Below are 13,472 nucleotides of genomic sequence, written 5' to 3'. Positions count from 1 at the left end.
ATCCATCTGACTTTAATGTGCTTGAGTATTTAAAGCGGCAAATACATAGTTGCAGCTCACGCTTAAAAAAAACCCCAACAGATTATCATCCGTTGGTGTGAATGCTAATACAGTTATTGTTATATAGTTGTCGTTCTTGGAGTGTACAGGCCTTAAGAGTGGCAAGACAACAAATAAAACCTAAAGAATTGTCATGACATTTACACTTGAAAACCACTGACTTGTTCACTAATTCACTACATAGTGAATGTCTCAGTTCGCTACACACTCTTAAAAATGAAGGTTCCAAAAGGGGGTTTTCCACAGCGATACCATAGAACCATTTTGGGTTTCCCAAAAGAACCTTTCAGCGGACAGTTCTTAAAAAGCCCAATTGTTTTTCTTTGTGGGAAGAGAGAACCTTTAGTTCAATGAAAATGTTCTATAGATTTTAAAGACAAATTTCCATTGAACTAAAAGTTCTTTTATAGTCGAAAAAGGTTCTGTAGATGATTCTTCATGGAACAATAGATTGCTAATAAAGACCCTTTATTTTTATGAGGGTATATAAGGGAAGAGAGAGCAAAAACACACGTTCGATTTGTCATTCCATGTCTGATCTAACCGTTCAGACTGGAAAACAAATCATATTTCAAACTAGATGTGAATGTTGTTTAGATGGGGGTTGTAAACATCAGATTTCATGTTTTTTGCTGTTAACACTACAAAAAACAAAACTGATTAGAATACGGATTCACCAAAAAATCCATCAAATTGGTCTAAACAAAGCCTGACATTTGAGACCTGATATTGGACCACAGAACATGTCTGCTAAATCATGCTAACATCTGATCCCACACTATGCATCAAAACACACATCGCCATTGAGAGTCAATCACTGAACAAACAGAATGATTATGAAGATGAAGAATTTCCTTCCTTAGACAAGGTTTCAGTCCTTCTCCAAATGCATTTTAGCAGTCCACTCAGTGCTCAGCCTGTTATCCAGCAGACCTCACTGCTGACAGGGCAATTTGAGGCACTGAATTCGCATACAGCGCTGTGTGATCTGTCTGGAGGAGGCTGAATGTTCCAGTACAGCTCCTTGAATAACACCCAAATCACACTGGCGATAACCAACCCCTCCAAACTAGCCCGAAGGGAGTTAACACCATTGCGATGTGACTGTCAAAGATTTGTTCAGAAAGACCATATGCGATGTTCTGCTGTTGGGAATGATGATAATACACTGCCTGCAGGCTTTAATGCTATACGGTGTTGCATAGAACTGATTTCTATTTGTGCTTGTGGTACGTCTTTGATATAATCATCTTGTCATCCAAGATTGGAGACGGAGAAATGTCCTCCCTCTTCCCCATTTAGCACCATGAGATGTCTTCCATACGCTTCTACAGCAAATACTCTATGATTTTTACGTGACGTGTATTTGCTGTGACATTGAGATCGGTGAGCGGAGCAAGCCCCTGACAAAGCCGAGCGGGAGGAAAAACAGGCGTACGTTGGCCCTGCCTTTTGGAGGAGGAGGATGACGACACCTGACATGAAGGCACATGTAGGCAGATGTCGGGGCACGCGTCCTCAAATGTAATTCATTTCCTGCATTGAGCGGGCGGGTGGGGTTATTGCTTTGAGGCTGTTTCCGGGGCAGCTCTGGCTGCAGTGTCCGCGGTTAAGAGCGGGCTGCTCAGGGGGTTCGGGACGGGGTGTGAAAACAGGGCAGGAGCGGGTGCGAGCGTGGCTCTTGTGGCCGCCTGCGTGACAGATGAGCTCACTGACGGTGCCCAGAGGAGGCAGATGCTGCTGCCAGCGCTTCAGCCGATCCTCTTTGTATTTAATGGAGTACCAGGTGAGGAAGATAAACACGAAGCCCACAAACTTGAGGCTGGCAGCCAGGCCGAAGTAGACGAAGCGAAAGGAAGTGACGTCGTACTCCCAGCAAGAGCCGTGAACGCCGCAGTCCTGCTGCCAGAGCATACAGGTGGTGTCGATCACCGCCCCAAAGTAGATGGGCGTGGGAATGTAGGCTGCAGACATGGAAGATGATGAGAATTATGGTAAAGGGGAGTTTGAATTTAAATAGATTTTTCCTTGTGGATTCACTTAAAGGGATACTCCCCTTTTTTTTGGAAATAGGCTCATTTTACAACTCCCCCAGAGTTAAACTGTTGAGTTTTACCGTTTTTGAATCCATTCAGCCGATCTCCGGTTCTGGCGGTACCACTTTTAGCATAGCTTAGCATACATCACTGAAGTGGACAAGACCATTAGCATTTCTCAAAAAAAATGACCAAAGTGTTTCGATATTTTTCCTATTTAAAACTTGACTCTTCTGTAGTTACATCGTGCACTAAGACCGACGGAAAATGTAAAGTTGCGATTTTCTAGGCTGATATGGCTAGGAACTATACTCTCATTCCTGCGTAATAATCAAGAAACTTTACTGCCGTACCATGAGTGCAGCAGGCATAATGATATTGGAACGTTGGAAGTTACCGAGCTGGGGACTATTTTCAGGCGCTGCGTCATATCATTACGCCTGCTGCTCTCATGGTACGGGGCAGTAAAGTTTCTTGATTATTACGCAGGAATGAGAGTATAGTTCCTAGCCATATCAGCCTAGAAAATCGCAACTTTACATTTTCCGTCGGTCTTAGTGCACGATGTAACTACAGAAGAGTCAAGTTTTAAATAGGAAAAATATCGAAACACTTTGGTCATTTTTTTTGAGAAATGCTAATGGTCTTGTCCACTTCAGTGATGTATGCTAAGCTATGCTAAAAGTGGTACCGCCAGAACCGGAGATCGGCTGAATGGATTCAAAAACGGTAAAACTCAACAGTTTAACTCTGGGGGAGTTGTAAAATGAGCCTATTTCCAAAAAAAGTGGAGTATCCCTTTAAGCTTTCAATTTCATGCTGTATTTTTTCCCTTCATCTTAACTAATTAAAATGTATAATGCTTAGTACTGAGCTGTTATTTAAGAAAGTTTAGACTAGGAGCTCTGCTTTCATGACAAAGTTAATATTGAAATCTTAGCTTTCCTTGAAAAAATAAATCATTTTGACTTACCCAGAGTTCTTAGCAGCACAAACTGCATTCCTAAAGCAAACGGTCTTTCTTGCTCTTCTACTGACCTGCAACAGAAAAAGATTTGATTCTGTCATGTACTACCATGTACGTAGTGTTATTCAAATCCCTTATGTATAGATAACTATAGTATCTCAGTTTTTCTCAGTCGCTTTGGTACATTTCTCAGATCAGAATTGAAATTCTCAAAACTACCTGTTCAATCTTCACATCATTGTCATTAGTGCACATCAAAAAAGCAGTTTCTCAGTTCTTTGAAGAAGTTGCAAATGCTTTGGTACATCCATGCAAATTATTATGTACAATTCTCTGCTGTTTCCTACATTATCAATTGCTTATGTCATGTTGATCAAAATGTATTATAATGGGTCTCTGTTGAATAGTTAGTTCATAGCATAAGTATTTACATGCAAAATGGTTTAAACAAATTGTCATAATATGCATGTACAGGTTTCCCTAAGGAGATTGTCCTATGTTTGCACATTTCTACTTTTTTTTTCTATGCAGTGCTGTCTTTTCCTTTCTGTATCGCAATGACATGGTTTGTCAACAAATTACAGTACAAACAGTAAAAGCGTAAATGTGAATCTTGTCCAGTCTCTTGCAATCAAACTCCCACATACACTAAGGTGTAACCCACAATTTACCATAATTGTCATCAAAACTTTAGCCATCCAGAGTTCACTGTTATATTGACAACATGACTCAGCAATTTGACTGTCTTAGGACTTGTCATTCTGATGGCCCTGACATGTTCATTGACACATATTTAATTTTGAGAGATGAACTAAGGATTTTGAGCAAGAGACTGGCTTTTGCAGGAAATCCATGGTGTTTTGCACGAATTGTTTTGAGAAATGTACTTACTGTTTTGCAAATGTCGAGGATGATTCGAGAAATGTACCAAAGCGACTGAGAAAAACTGTAACTATAAATTATACCGGGGACACATGATGGTGGTTTTAAAATCTGGGCATCAAAAGGTTTGAACAAGGTGGCAGATTTATTTAACAATGAAACTATGCTCAGTTTTCAGGAATTAAGACAAGTTTGATTTGCCTAAAACCCATTTTTTAAAATATCTTCAAATTAGGAATTTTATCAATAAAACACAGCATCTTTCTCTTCTCTTACCAGAGCTGTCCCCTTTAGAAAGAATTACTTTAAACCACCTTAATGGTGCTAGGCAAGTTTCCTTGTTTTATAAACTGATCTCCACTAACTGTAAAGAAAATACGGAGAAAAAGCGTTTGGCTTGGTGTCAAGATATAAGTGAGAATATAACAGAAGATGAATGGCAGAGTATCTGCTTAAAGGCCCAAACCCAGACAATTAATACCAGGTTTAAACTTCTGCAGTACAAGTGGATAATGAGAGTATACATAACTCCAGAATTGCTTCATAAATTTAATCCCAACATCCCCAATCAATGTATAAAATGCAACTTAGAGCTTATGGAAGTGTCCTCAAGTTCAACTTTATTGGGAAAAGGTTTTGGACTTTTTGTCACTGGTGGTGAAACAGAATGTCCCCAAATGTCCTAAACTTTGTATATTTAATATTTTCCCTGTAACTTGCACTCTAACTAACTCTAATAAGAAAATGTTGACCTTCTGTTTATTACAAGCAAAACTTGTAGTTGCTCGTCATTGGAAAAACACAGAAACCCCTAATTTTAAACAATGGTTACAAGAATTGTCAGGCTGTTTGGCTTTGGAGAAACTCACATATATTGTTAAAGGAAAATCTGGAAAGTTTTTCAAAGTATGGAACCCCTTTATAGAATTTTTGAAGGAAGCTGAACCAAATAGTTTATTTTCGGTGTAGCCAGGAATAACATTTACCATGTTATGATATTAATGTACCATTGTCTTGACATATGTATAGTATAGATGGTTTTTTTTTGTTGTTTTTTTTGTGTGCTTGTTTTTTTTTTTTTATGTAAATGTTTCTAAAATCAATAAATACAATGTTGAAAAAAAAAAAAAAACTATAAATTATGCATAATTGCATTCCTAAATCTATAGTAAGTACATGTAGTTAATATTACCTTTAAATAAAATATATCAGTTTCCACAAAAGTATTAAGCAGGACAACCTTTTTTAATATTGATAATAAGAGATATTTCTTGAGCAGCAAATCAAAATTAATTCTGAAGGATCATGTGACAAGTACTTATGCTAAAGGCTTTGACATCCCTGAAATAAATTACAATTTTAAAATTATATTAAAGTAGAAAACCATTATTTGAAATTGTGATATTTCAAAATATTACTTTTTATTGTATTTTTGATCAAATAAAAGCCTTGGTGAGCATAAGAGACTTCTTTCTCAGACAGTTGAATAATATATATTTAAACATTTCAAAAAGTGCTTAAAGTTCCCAAATGATTTCTATTTCTTTAGTAACTATATACATTAGTTACCGTTTCCTACCTGAGTGTGACGATAATGGCGGAGGGCTGTGCACAAGCTGTGATGAGCGTAACGATGAAGAGGAAGATGAGGAAGGGGATGAGCGTGTTGCAGGTGCGATCACACTTCCCTGACACAGCGAATCCGTTCTCGTTCAGGTAGGTCTTCACTATGACCAGCTGCAGCTGGTTGCCTTGGCCGCTGGTGGGAGGGGTGATGACCTGTCTGCTCTGCACGCATGCACAGTCTGTGTAGTTTCTGATCTACATTAAAAAAAAACACACGACACATTGGTGAACGAGATTCAACCAAGTACATCATCGACATCTTTGTTGATCCTGGAACAACATTCCAATCAACTAATCAGATTTGAGGGACAAGTTTACAGTTTTGTCAAGTTTAGACTTACAGTACAACCAGGGTGAGGTGCTTCTACATCAGTGTTATATATTCACCAATCATTTCCCTCTGATTTTAGAGTTATGGGTATGATAGGACAACATTTTCAGACAGAAATGTTGATCCATGAACTCGTCTTATTTGGCAAAATCATGGTGACCACGGCATTACCACAGTTATTTATTTCCGAGATTACTTGAGGAAAACAATGTTAAACTAAACACCTTCATTTCACTCTTTTAAAAATATAATAATAATAATAATTTAAAATTCAAACACTGAATCTGCTATTTAAAAAAAATTGTATGCATTAAAATTACACAAGTTGACACCAACTAGCTTTCAAATCTGTTTTTTATACTTTCATTTAAAAGATTTTTTATGTACATTGCAAAGCTATATTTTGTATTATATTACATTTGCATCAAATTTGAAAAACTAGTTAGCGCTGCTGTGAGGGTGTTTCTAATACAGCAGCTGTCGGAGTGACGGACAAATGGACGCCTTTCTCTCTTCTGACTGCCATTTATCAATCTCTCCATTTATCCCCTCTTTTTGAAAGTTGTGAAAACGCTATTATGGAGGTTTTTCTTGCTATTATAGAATTAGAATTCTATTATATATAGAAGTTTAGCCAACTATGATGACTTTTCGCTTCTGAGACACCCGGAAATGTGAAAAGGGTCCATAAAAGGGACGCTGTATCAATGATCCAGATCAAGTGGCAAGGATAATGAGATAAGATATTTACATGTTAATAGAAATAGCTGCAATGGAAGACTGTACAGAACATCTGTACAGACTGAACTAGAATAGATGATTAAGATTTATCATCAATGTTTGTGGTTTTAAATCTTGACCTAAAAAGGCTTCTGCTGTCCTTAAAATACAGACCACCTCCAGAAAGACATGAAGTCTGGCTCACCGCAGTGCTGTCATTGCCAACCGTGCTGCATCCCGCCAGACACGGGTTGAAGTATGTGATGCCATCGGAGCCACAAACAGGAGCATACTCGTTGATCCGACAGCCACAGTTCACATTACAGCCTCCCGTCAGGTTTCTGTGGGTCAGAGTCAGTGTCGGCCTGAAGAAAAACAAGCAGAGGGCGGACAGAGCTGTTAGTTTGGGAATAAAATGCATAATATTAGCTGCTTTAGGCAATGTTTGGAATAAGGTACAACACAACACCTTGTGTTCTGAGAAATCACACTTGTTTCTGTGACAACCCTAGGCATTGTATTCAAGCATAAGCCAATGATAGAATGTATAAACTATGTGTGTGTGTATGTGTATATATAAACGGTCATCTCCCTCAGTGGATAAAAGAGAGTGAGAAGGAAAGAGACACACAGTTAAATAAATAGAGATACTGTATAAACAGTTATTTTAATGCTGTGGGAATGTCAGGCAAATTCAAACAGCACTTTCCCACATTAAACACAGCAACAGCTCTGGTTGACTTTACATTATCCTCACAGATCTACAGCAGAATGAGGGGATGAATCATGGCATAACACAGCCAGCAGGATGGACCGAATGGAATCCAGTCTTTAAACAATAAATGAGACGGACCTCTCTGCGACAAAACTAGACACCATAATAGTCAGCACTCATCCGTACAGGATTTAAAGGGATAACATGGTGCTTTTGTTTGTCATTTTGAAGCTTGGCAGCTCAGATCCTCTTTAATTTCACATTAAATGGATAAGTATGGCCAGTTCTTCTACATTGTGTTCCAAAGTAGAAAGAAAGTCATATGGGTTTAAATATGTGGGGAAATGATTCCTTTAAGCTTCAGTTAACGGAAGCAGTTTTCTCGTCAAGGTCACCCGAGCTGAAGTGGCTGTGGTTAATAAATGAATAAATAATAAATAAGCACTTCTGAATGTGCATGCGAGTCTCCTTTAACCGAAGGAAATACCGTCACTTTGAGAAAGGCTAACCTTGAGAAGACTAGCGAAAAGAAACACAAACTGTTTGGACGGATGTGGAATGTGAGCGTTGACTGAGCACAAGTGCTTTGTATTTCTATACCTGTGTCTCACAGGGCAGCTCTATCTGTTGAAATAGCCTCACACTTTAGTGCCATGTGTTCCTCAAACACGCTGTCTCGCTAGTCAGGGCCGTGCAAACCTACTGCAGACTTCAGCCCTAGAAATCAACTTGTGTCACTCAATAGAGCCTATACATATCGTTTTCTTAGTTTAAAAAAAAAACATTTTTTGTTTTCAGAAGGATTTTGTCTAAAAAGTAGTTATTAAAAATGAGTTATAGTTTCTTCAAATAAATAAAAAATAATATATGACAGACAAACAGACAGAATTGTAAGGAGGGAAAAAGTTTTGTAGGATTTGTCAGCTGAAAAAAAAGTCTTTTCAGACCATACGTGTTGACATATGTAAGGGCATTGAAATGTGCAATGATGCAAGAAACTGCCCTTGCACCTGCTGTTCAGCATATGCCTCTTACATTGTTTATAGTATTTTCATGTTTGTAAAAGCCCAATATAATTGAAACCACATAACATTAATAGGATACCCATATCCATGCAATATACCTCAAACCTTACACTGAAAGGCTTTAATGCCTGTGCATTCACTTACCCTGTGGTGTAAGGGATATTGATGCCACCCAGGTTTATGCTCTCACAGCCCACGATGAAGAGGGTGGAGAAGCACAGAAGAGAAACCCCACTGCAGATCATGGCCAGCTTGGCCGACTCGCGAGCTCCAAGCTTTAGTTTCTTTATGATGTAGCCGCCCAGTACAATGCCCACGCCTGCACTGGGCACAATAATGACCCCTGAAAGAAAAAGAAGAGAGATCAGTCGTAATGCTTGTCCAGAAAGCCACATATCACAATAAATATCAGACTTGAATGAACACATCAATATGTCCACGTTTATCAGAACAGAAGTCTTAAAGGCACAGTATATAAATATATACTAATTTTTTTAAATTAAATTTATTCCGGTGATGGCAAAGCTGAATTTTCAGCATCATTACTCCAGTCACATGATCCTTCAGAACTCATTCTAATATGCAGATTTGGTGCTCAAGAAACATTTCTTCTTATTTCTTATCAATGTTAAAAACAGTTCTGCTGCTTCTTTTTTGTGTAAACCACGACATTTTTTTTTACAGGATTCTTGTTCAAATGTTCAAAAGGAACAGCATTTTTTTCATATTTAATTTTTTTCTAACATTATTAAAGTCTTTACTGTCACTTATGACGGCAAACTTTTGAACGGTAGTGTGTATATATAATATTTTGGGTGGAATAAACATCGTCTATCATTAAAAAATGGAGAAGACAAAAAAAATCTTCATAAGTAGAGAAGCAAAATGTGACAATGCGACTCAAAAAAGGAATGTCAACATTTCTATTGGTGGAAGTTGACACAAAGACCTGAAGGAATGTGAACATCCTGAGCGGGTTCACAGGACCATCATGAAAAAGAAAAAAAATGCTCACAATACCACTACCATGTGGCTGTACATTTTAGACATAAGACTGAAGCAGAAAAAAAACCTAGCAAAATAAGATTGAGTGACTAAGAAGCAAAGATGGACATCACAGGCTGGCAGAATAACAGTGTGGCAGAGCAGCTTCCATCAGCGTGGCACACGTGCTGGCATCACAGCTTGGGATTTGAAAGTCAAAGCTGACTGCTGGCAGTCTGAGGTCACTGTGTAAATCCATTGGGTGGGCAAGGCAAGCACATGTCTGCTTTCAGCACGGTCAAGAGCGAGCTCCTCATAAAAGCACTTATTTAATCATATTCATGCTGAAAAAATGAAAATTAACATCTTTTTTTATTACATGTATTACAGAAGCTAAAAATTGTCAAATTAAAATGTTGATTTCAGTTAGTAAGTTAACAACTTAGCTTAAAGCAACACCAAGTAACTTTTCCTCTGCGGTCCCCCTAAAGGTTGGAAGCGGAATTGTCCATTACCGCTGTTGTAAATATAACTTTAGTCTACCGCAGCCTACTGTCGCATGCACTCTCGCTGTTTATCCAGCACCGGCTTTGGAATGAATGATGTCCACAGACAAGGAAGAGTGTGTTGCATGATTTCATGAAAGTTTTGCGACATCAGAAACGAAGAAAAACTAAATAATGACTATTGTAACGCTTGACGCAAGTCAAATTTGTAGTTTTCTTATGTCTCATTAGAACTACAGAAACGCGACCCGATCTGGCAATCTTACATAGCGTGGTTATTGCAGATATAGGACCGCAAAGCGGAGGCATAAGTGCCTTTCACCCCGTTACGACTTGATGAACCACTGAAACGATTTTGGAAACATTATTTTAAGGTCAAAAATCTTACTTGGTGTTGCTTTAAGCTTAGTATAGCGCTACCTGAAAAGTACAAAATTAAATATTAGCTATTTTTATATTCCTTAGCTAACGGTTTAAAGTCAGCATCAAATGGAAGTTGCGATAGTCTTTCCTTCCCTATTGTGACAGAGTGAAACGGGTTCTCGAACAACAACAAATATAGGACAAGACTTGATTCTGTACATCGGAAATTGATTGGATCGTTGGATCATTGTGGTTTGCTATTGGTCGATCTCATGTGAGTGACAGGTTGACCCACCCTTGCTCCAGTAAACGCCATCAGAAAAGAAAAGAGATGTCACTGCATGAGAAGGGAAAGTTAGTTTGATTAAATATTGTGAGAGCACATGATTAATAAAAAAAATAAAAAAACAATGATGTGCACAGACAAATAATTTATAACAAAGGCTGCAATATTACATAAAAAAACAAAGAATTGTCAAATTTGATTTCATGGTGACTTTAACCTACTATTTTAGCATAGTGATAACAGATAAAACACTGCACTGGTAAAAATCTAAAATGGTACATAATGGTATTTATATAAAAACGGTCAGAATGCACAGCTACTTTTGAAAGGTTTTCAATGAATACATTTACCAGATGGTGTAGTTGCGACATCAGGTGCTAACTGGATCGTGCTAACCAGATAAACTTTGGCCTCAAAGCTAAACCAGCGGGGCTTACTTGATCAGCCAACTTCATCAGGAAGTACACCGGCTAACCAGCATAAACAAGCATGAAAATCCATGCCACTCAGCTTCAAGCTGATTAAACCTAACATTCATTTCACTCCAACAAATGTTCGTACACCCACACATGGATAAACACACATACCCTTCCAACCTGACAAGGTGGTAAAAACACCCATTCACGAGACAACCACGGCTGTGTGAAGCCAATACAATGTTCCTTTGGGCTATATTTAGCCAGTAGTGCGTCAGGAACACCTCCCTATCATGAGAGAAGAAGAAACGAGCACTATTCACACAAACCCTCAAGCAGGGAAAGTTTGAGAGGATGTCCTGGGAGACTGCGTGCACAGCTGGCATAGAGCTGCCCATGCACATGCACAACAATTCCTGTAGGCCACAAGCTGGAGCAAAGCAGGGTGTTAATGACCACAGCCTACTGACAGATCCCTCTTGCACGCACACACACACACCGCTGTCATTAGTGCCGTCATGCCGAGGTCATGTGGACTTGAAGACACAGGCTGTCCGATATCATCCCCTATACTCTTAAATAGGGCACTATTTGAGGGGACAGCCATTTGTGGTGGTGTCCGAAACCATAGTGGATCGAGCGCACTCATTCAAAAAGATTCCCGTTCACACTTATCCGCGAAATAGACTAAAAACGCTGTATTATGCATGCAAGGCCAGTAGATGGCGATGCCACTTTGAAAATAAACACTACTCGCCAAAATATGCATGCGCATGAAGTCACCATTTTCACAAATTCACGTTTTTGCACTTTAAAACTCGTTTTCGTTTGCGTTTTCAGGACCCCAAACGAAAACGCTGTTGTCATGTAAATGAATAGCCAAACTTCTGATTTTAGTTGAAAAAGGTGTTGTGCAAACAGCCCCTAAAACTAGACTAAAATGCTCTAGTCGACAAAACCAGGAGAAGGTTGAATAAATAGGATAAAAACGAAAAAGACTACATAAAAAAAGACTTACATAATGAAATTAACACTACACTGCTTGATATTGAAGGAGTTTTAAGTGATGGCGAAAACACAGGCTCATTATCAAGTTGGTCACGTAAATTTGCCAAGTTGACCAACAGAAAACTGCTTGATTTGAAAGTGAATTCTGTGTGAGCAATGCTTCACACATTTCTGTGCTACTGACAATAAACAGTGGACCTTTTTTGCTAGTCAAATATAACTGCAATTCCACTAATGTGTTTGCACCTTTATGGCTAATTAAATAAATGTTAATCATAGGATTATAGGAGATCTAGGAACAGTTGAATCATTCTTTGATTTATAGCACCTTAAATTCCTGTAATTAATTTGTAGGAAAGATGGCGTGTAAATGTAGTTCTGATGCTCCCTGGCCTGGCCTCAGTTTTCTGTTTTATGGTACACCATCTGTCTTCTGTCCGTCTCTAGTTTCTGCAGCTGCAGTCTTATAGGGTGAAGGGAATCTTGGCAGCCATAACTGAGGAAACAGCATAAAACGACAAACTGCTTGCATCTATTGATGTGTAAAACATCCAGGCCTTTGTGAAAGCTCTGACTTCAGCAGGCATATCAATCTGCTGTTACTATAGCACGGGTTTAAATCAGAGAACAGGTTTGAAGGAGAGACCTTATCCATGAGGGACTGTTGGGATGTCATACATTTCTACCCAGTTTATCAGAGGTTAAGTCCTGACAGCTCTAGCCAACAAGTTGTTTTCCTGTTATAATCTAAGAACACACAAGCATAGTTAAGAGTCAACATAGCACGCATACCATTAATTCGTTTCTCCCCCTGTATCCTGGCAACAAGCTTAGGGGCCACAATAATTACTCGAAATCAGAATTCTGATAGTTAATATACAGACACTGTTCATGGAGATGTTATTAGGGTTCCTAAGGCAAGGATCAATGATTCATTATTATTGTTGGTCATATTTGAACAAAGTCATCATTATTATTATTCGTATTTGAACAAAAGCTTAACTAATGATGAAAATTCTGTCATGACAACTCTCAGAGTGTTTGTCTGACAATGTTGAAATGTTTGGTCTTATTGGAATAGATCTGCTACGCTGCTGCTGTTGTTCATTTTTGCTGCAAAGAAAGTACGGGACTTGATACTGCCAATATACACACACACACACGACCCGCTGCTGTGAGCTACTTGTTCTCAAAAGCAAAAATCTTTTAAAAACACTACAAGAACAAACTAGCATGGTGGTGTTGAGTTCGCATTTAATTCTGCTACAGAGCCCTATAAATTACACGTACAGTAGAAGCCAAAAGTGATGTCCGGCCTTAGAAAATCTTCACCCTTTATTCAAATTATTGCAAATGTATTAAAGCTTTTGTAAGCATATTGGGTAGTTGCGCTTGGAGTCAGTTGTTTTATTTGTAATAACGAAATGAAATCTGCCAAATGAGGACCCCCATGAAAACAAGATGTTTCATCTCATGGGGCTGATCCTCTAATAAGTGTTCATAAATAAATACATTTTTAGCCAGGCTGTCATACAAAGAAATTATGA

General features: G+C 38.5%; 1 protein-coding gene across 1 annotated transcript in view; it reads right to left on the bottom strand.

Annotated features, from left to right (window-relative positions):
- Positions 1-1,577: 1,577 nt before the first annotated feature.
- The window catches only part of LOC130083821 (solute carrier organic anion transporter family member 5A1), a 47,582-nt gene continuing 35,687 nt past the window's right edge, over positions 1,578-13,472 (bottom strand). The window contains exons 7-11 of the mRNA XM_056248845.1: positions 8,507-8,705; positions 6,828-6,987; positions 5,525-5,766; positions 3,070-3,134; positions 1,578-2,024 (exon numbers count right to left, since the gene is read on the bottom strand). Of these exons, the coding sequence (XP_056104820.1) occupies positions 1,579-2,024; positions 3,070-3,134; positions 5,525-5,766; positions 6,828-6,987; positions 8,507-8,705 (1,112 nt within the window). The 3' untranslated portion in view covers position 1,578. The remainder of the gene's footprint in view (positions 2,025-3,069; positions 3,135-5,524; positions 5,767-6,827; positions 6,988-8,506; positions 8,706-13,472) is intronic.

The sequence above is a fragment of the Rhinichthys klamathensis genome, unplaced genomic scaffold, assembly GCF_029890125.1.
Source record: "Rhinichthys klamathensis goyatoka isolate OS25496 unplaced genomic scaffold, OSU_Roscu_1.1 h1tg000059l_1, whole genome shotgun sequence".
In the NCBI taxonomy this organism is placed as follows: Eukaryota; Metazoa; Chordata; class Actinopteri; order Cypriniformes; family Leuciscidae; genus Rhinichthys; species Rhinichthys klamathensis.
Note: the sequence above shows the minus strand (reverse complement) of the source record. Positions and strands in the feature narration are given on the sequence as shown.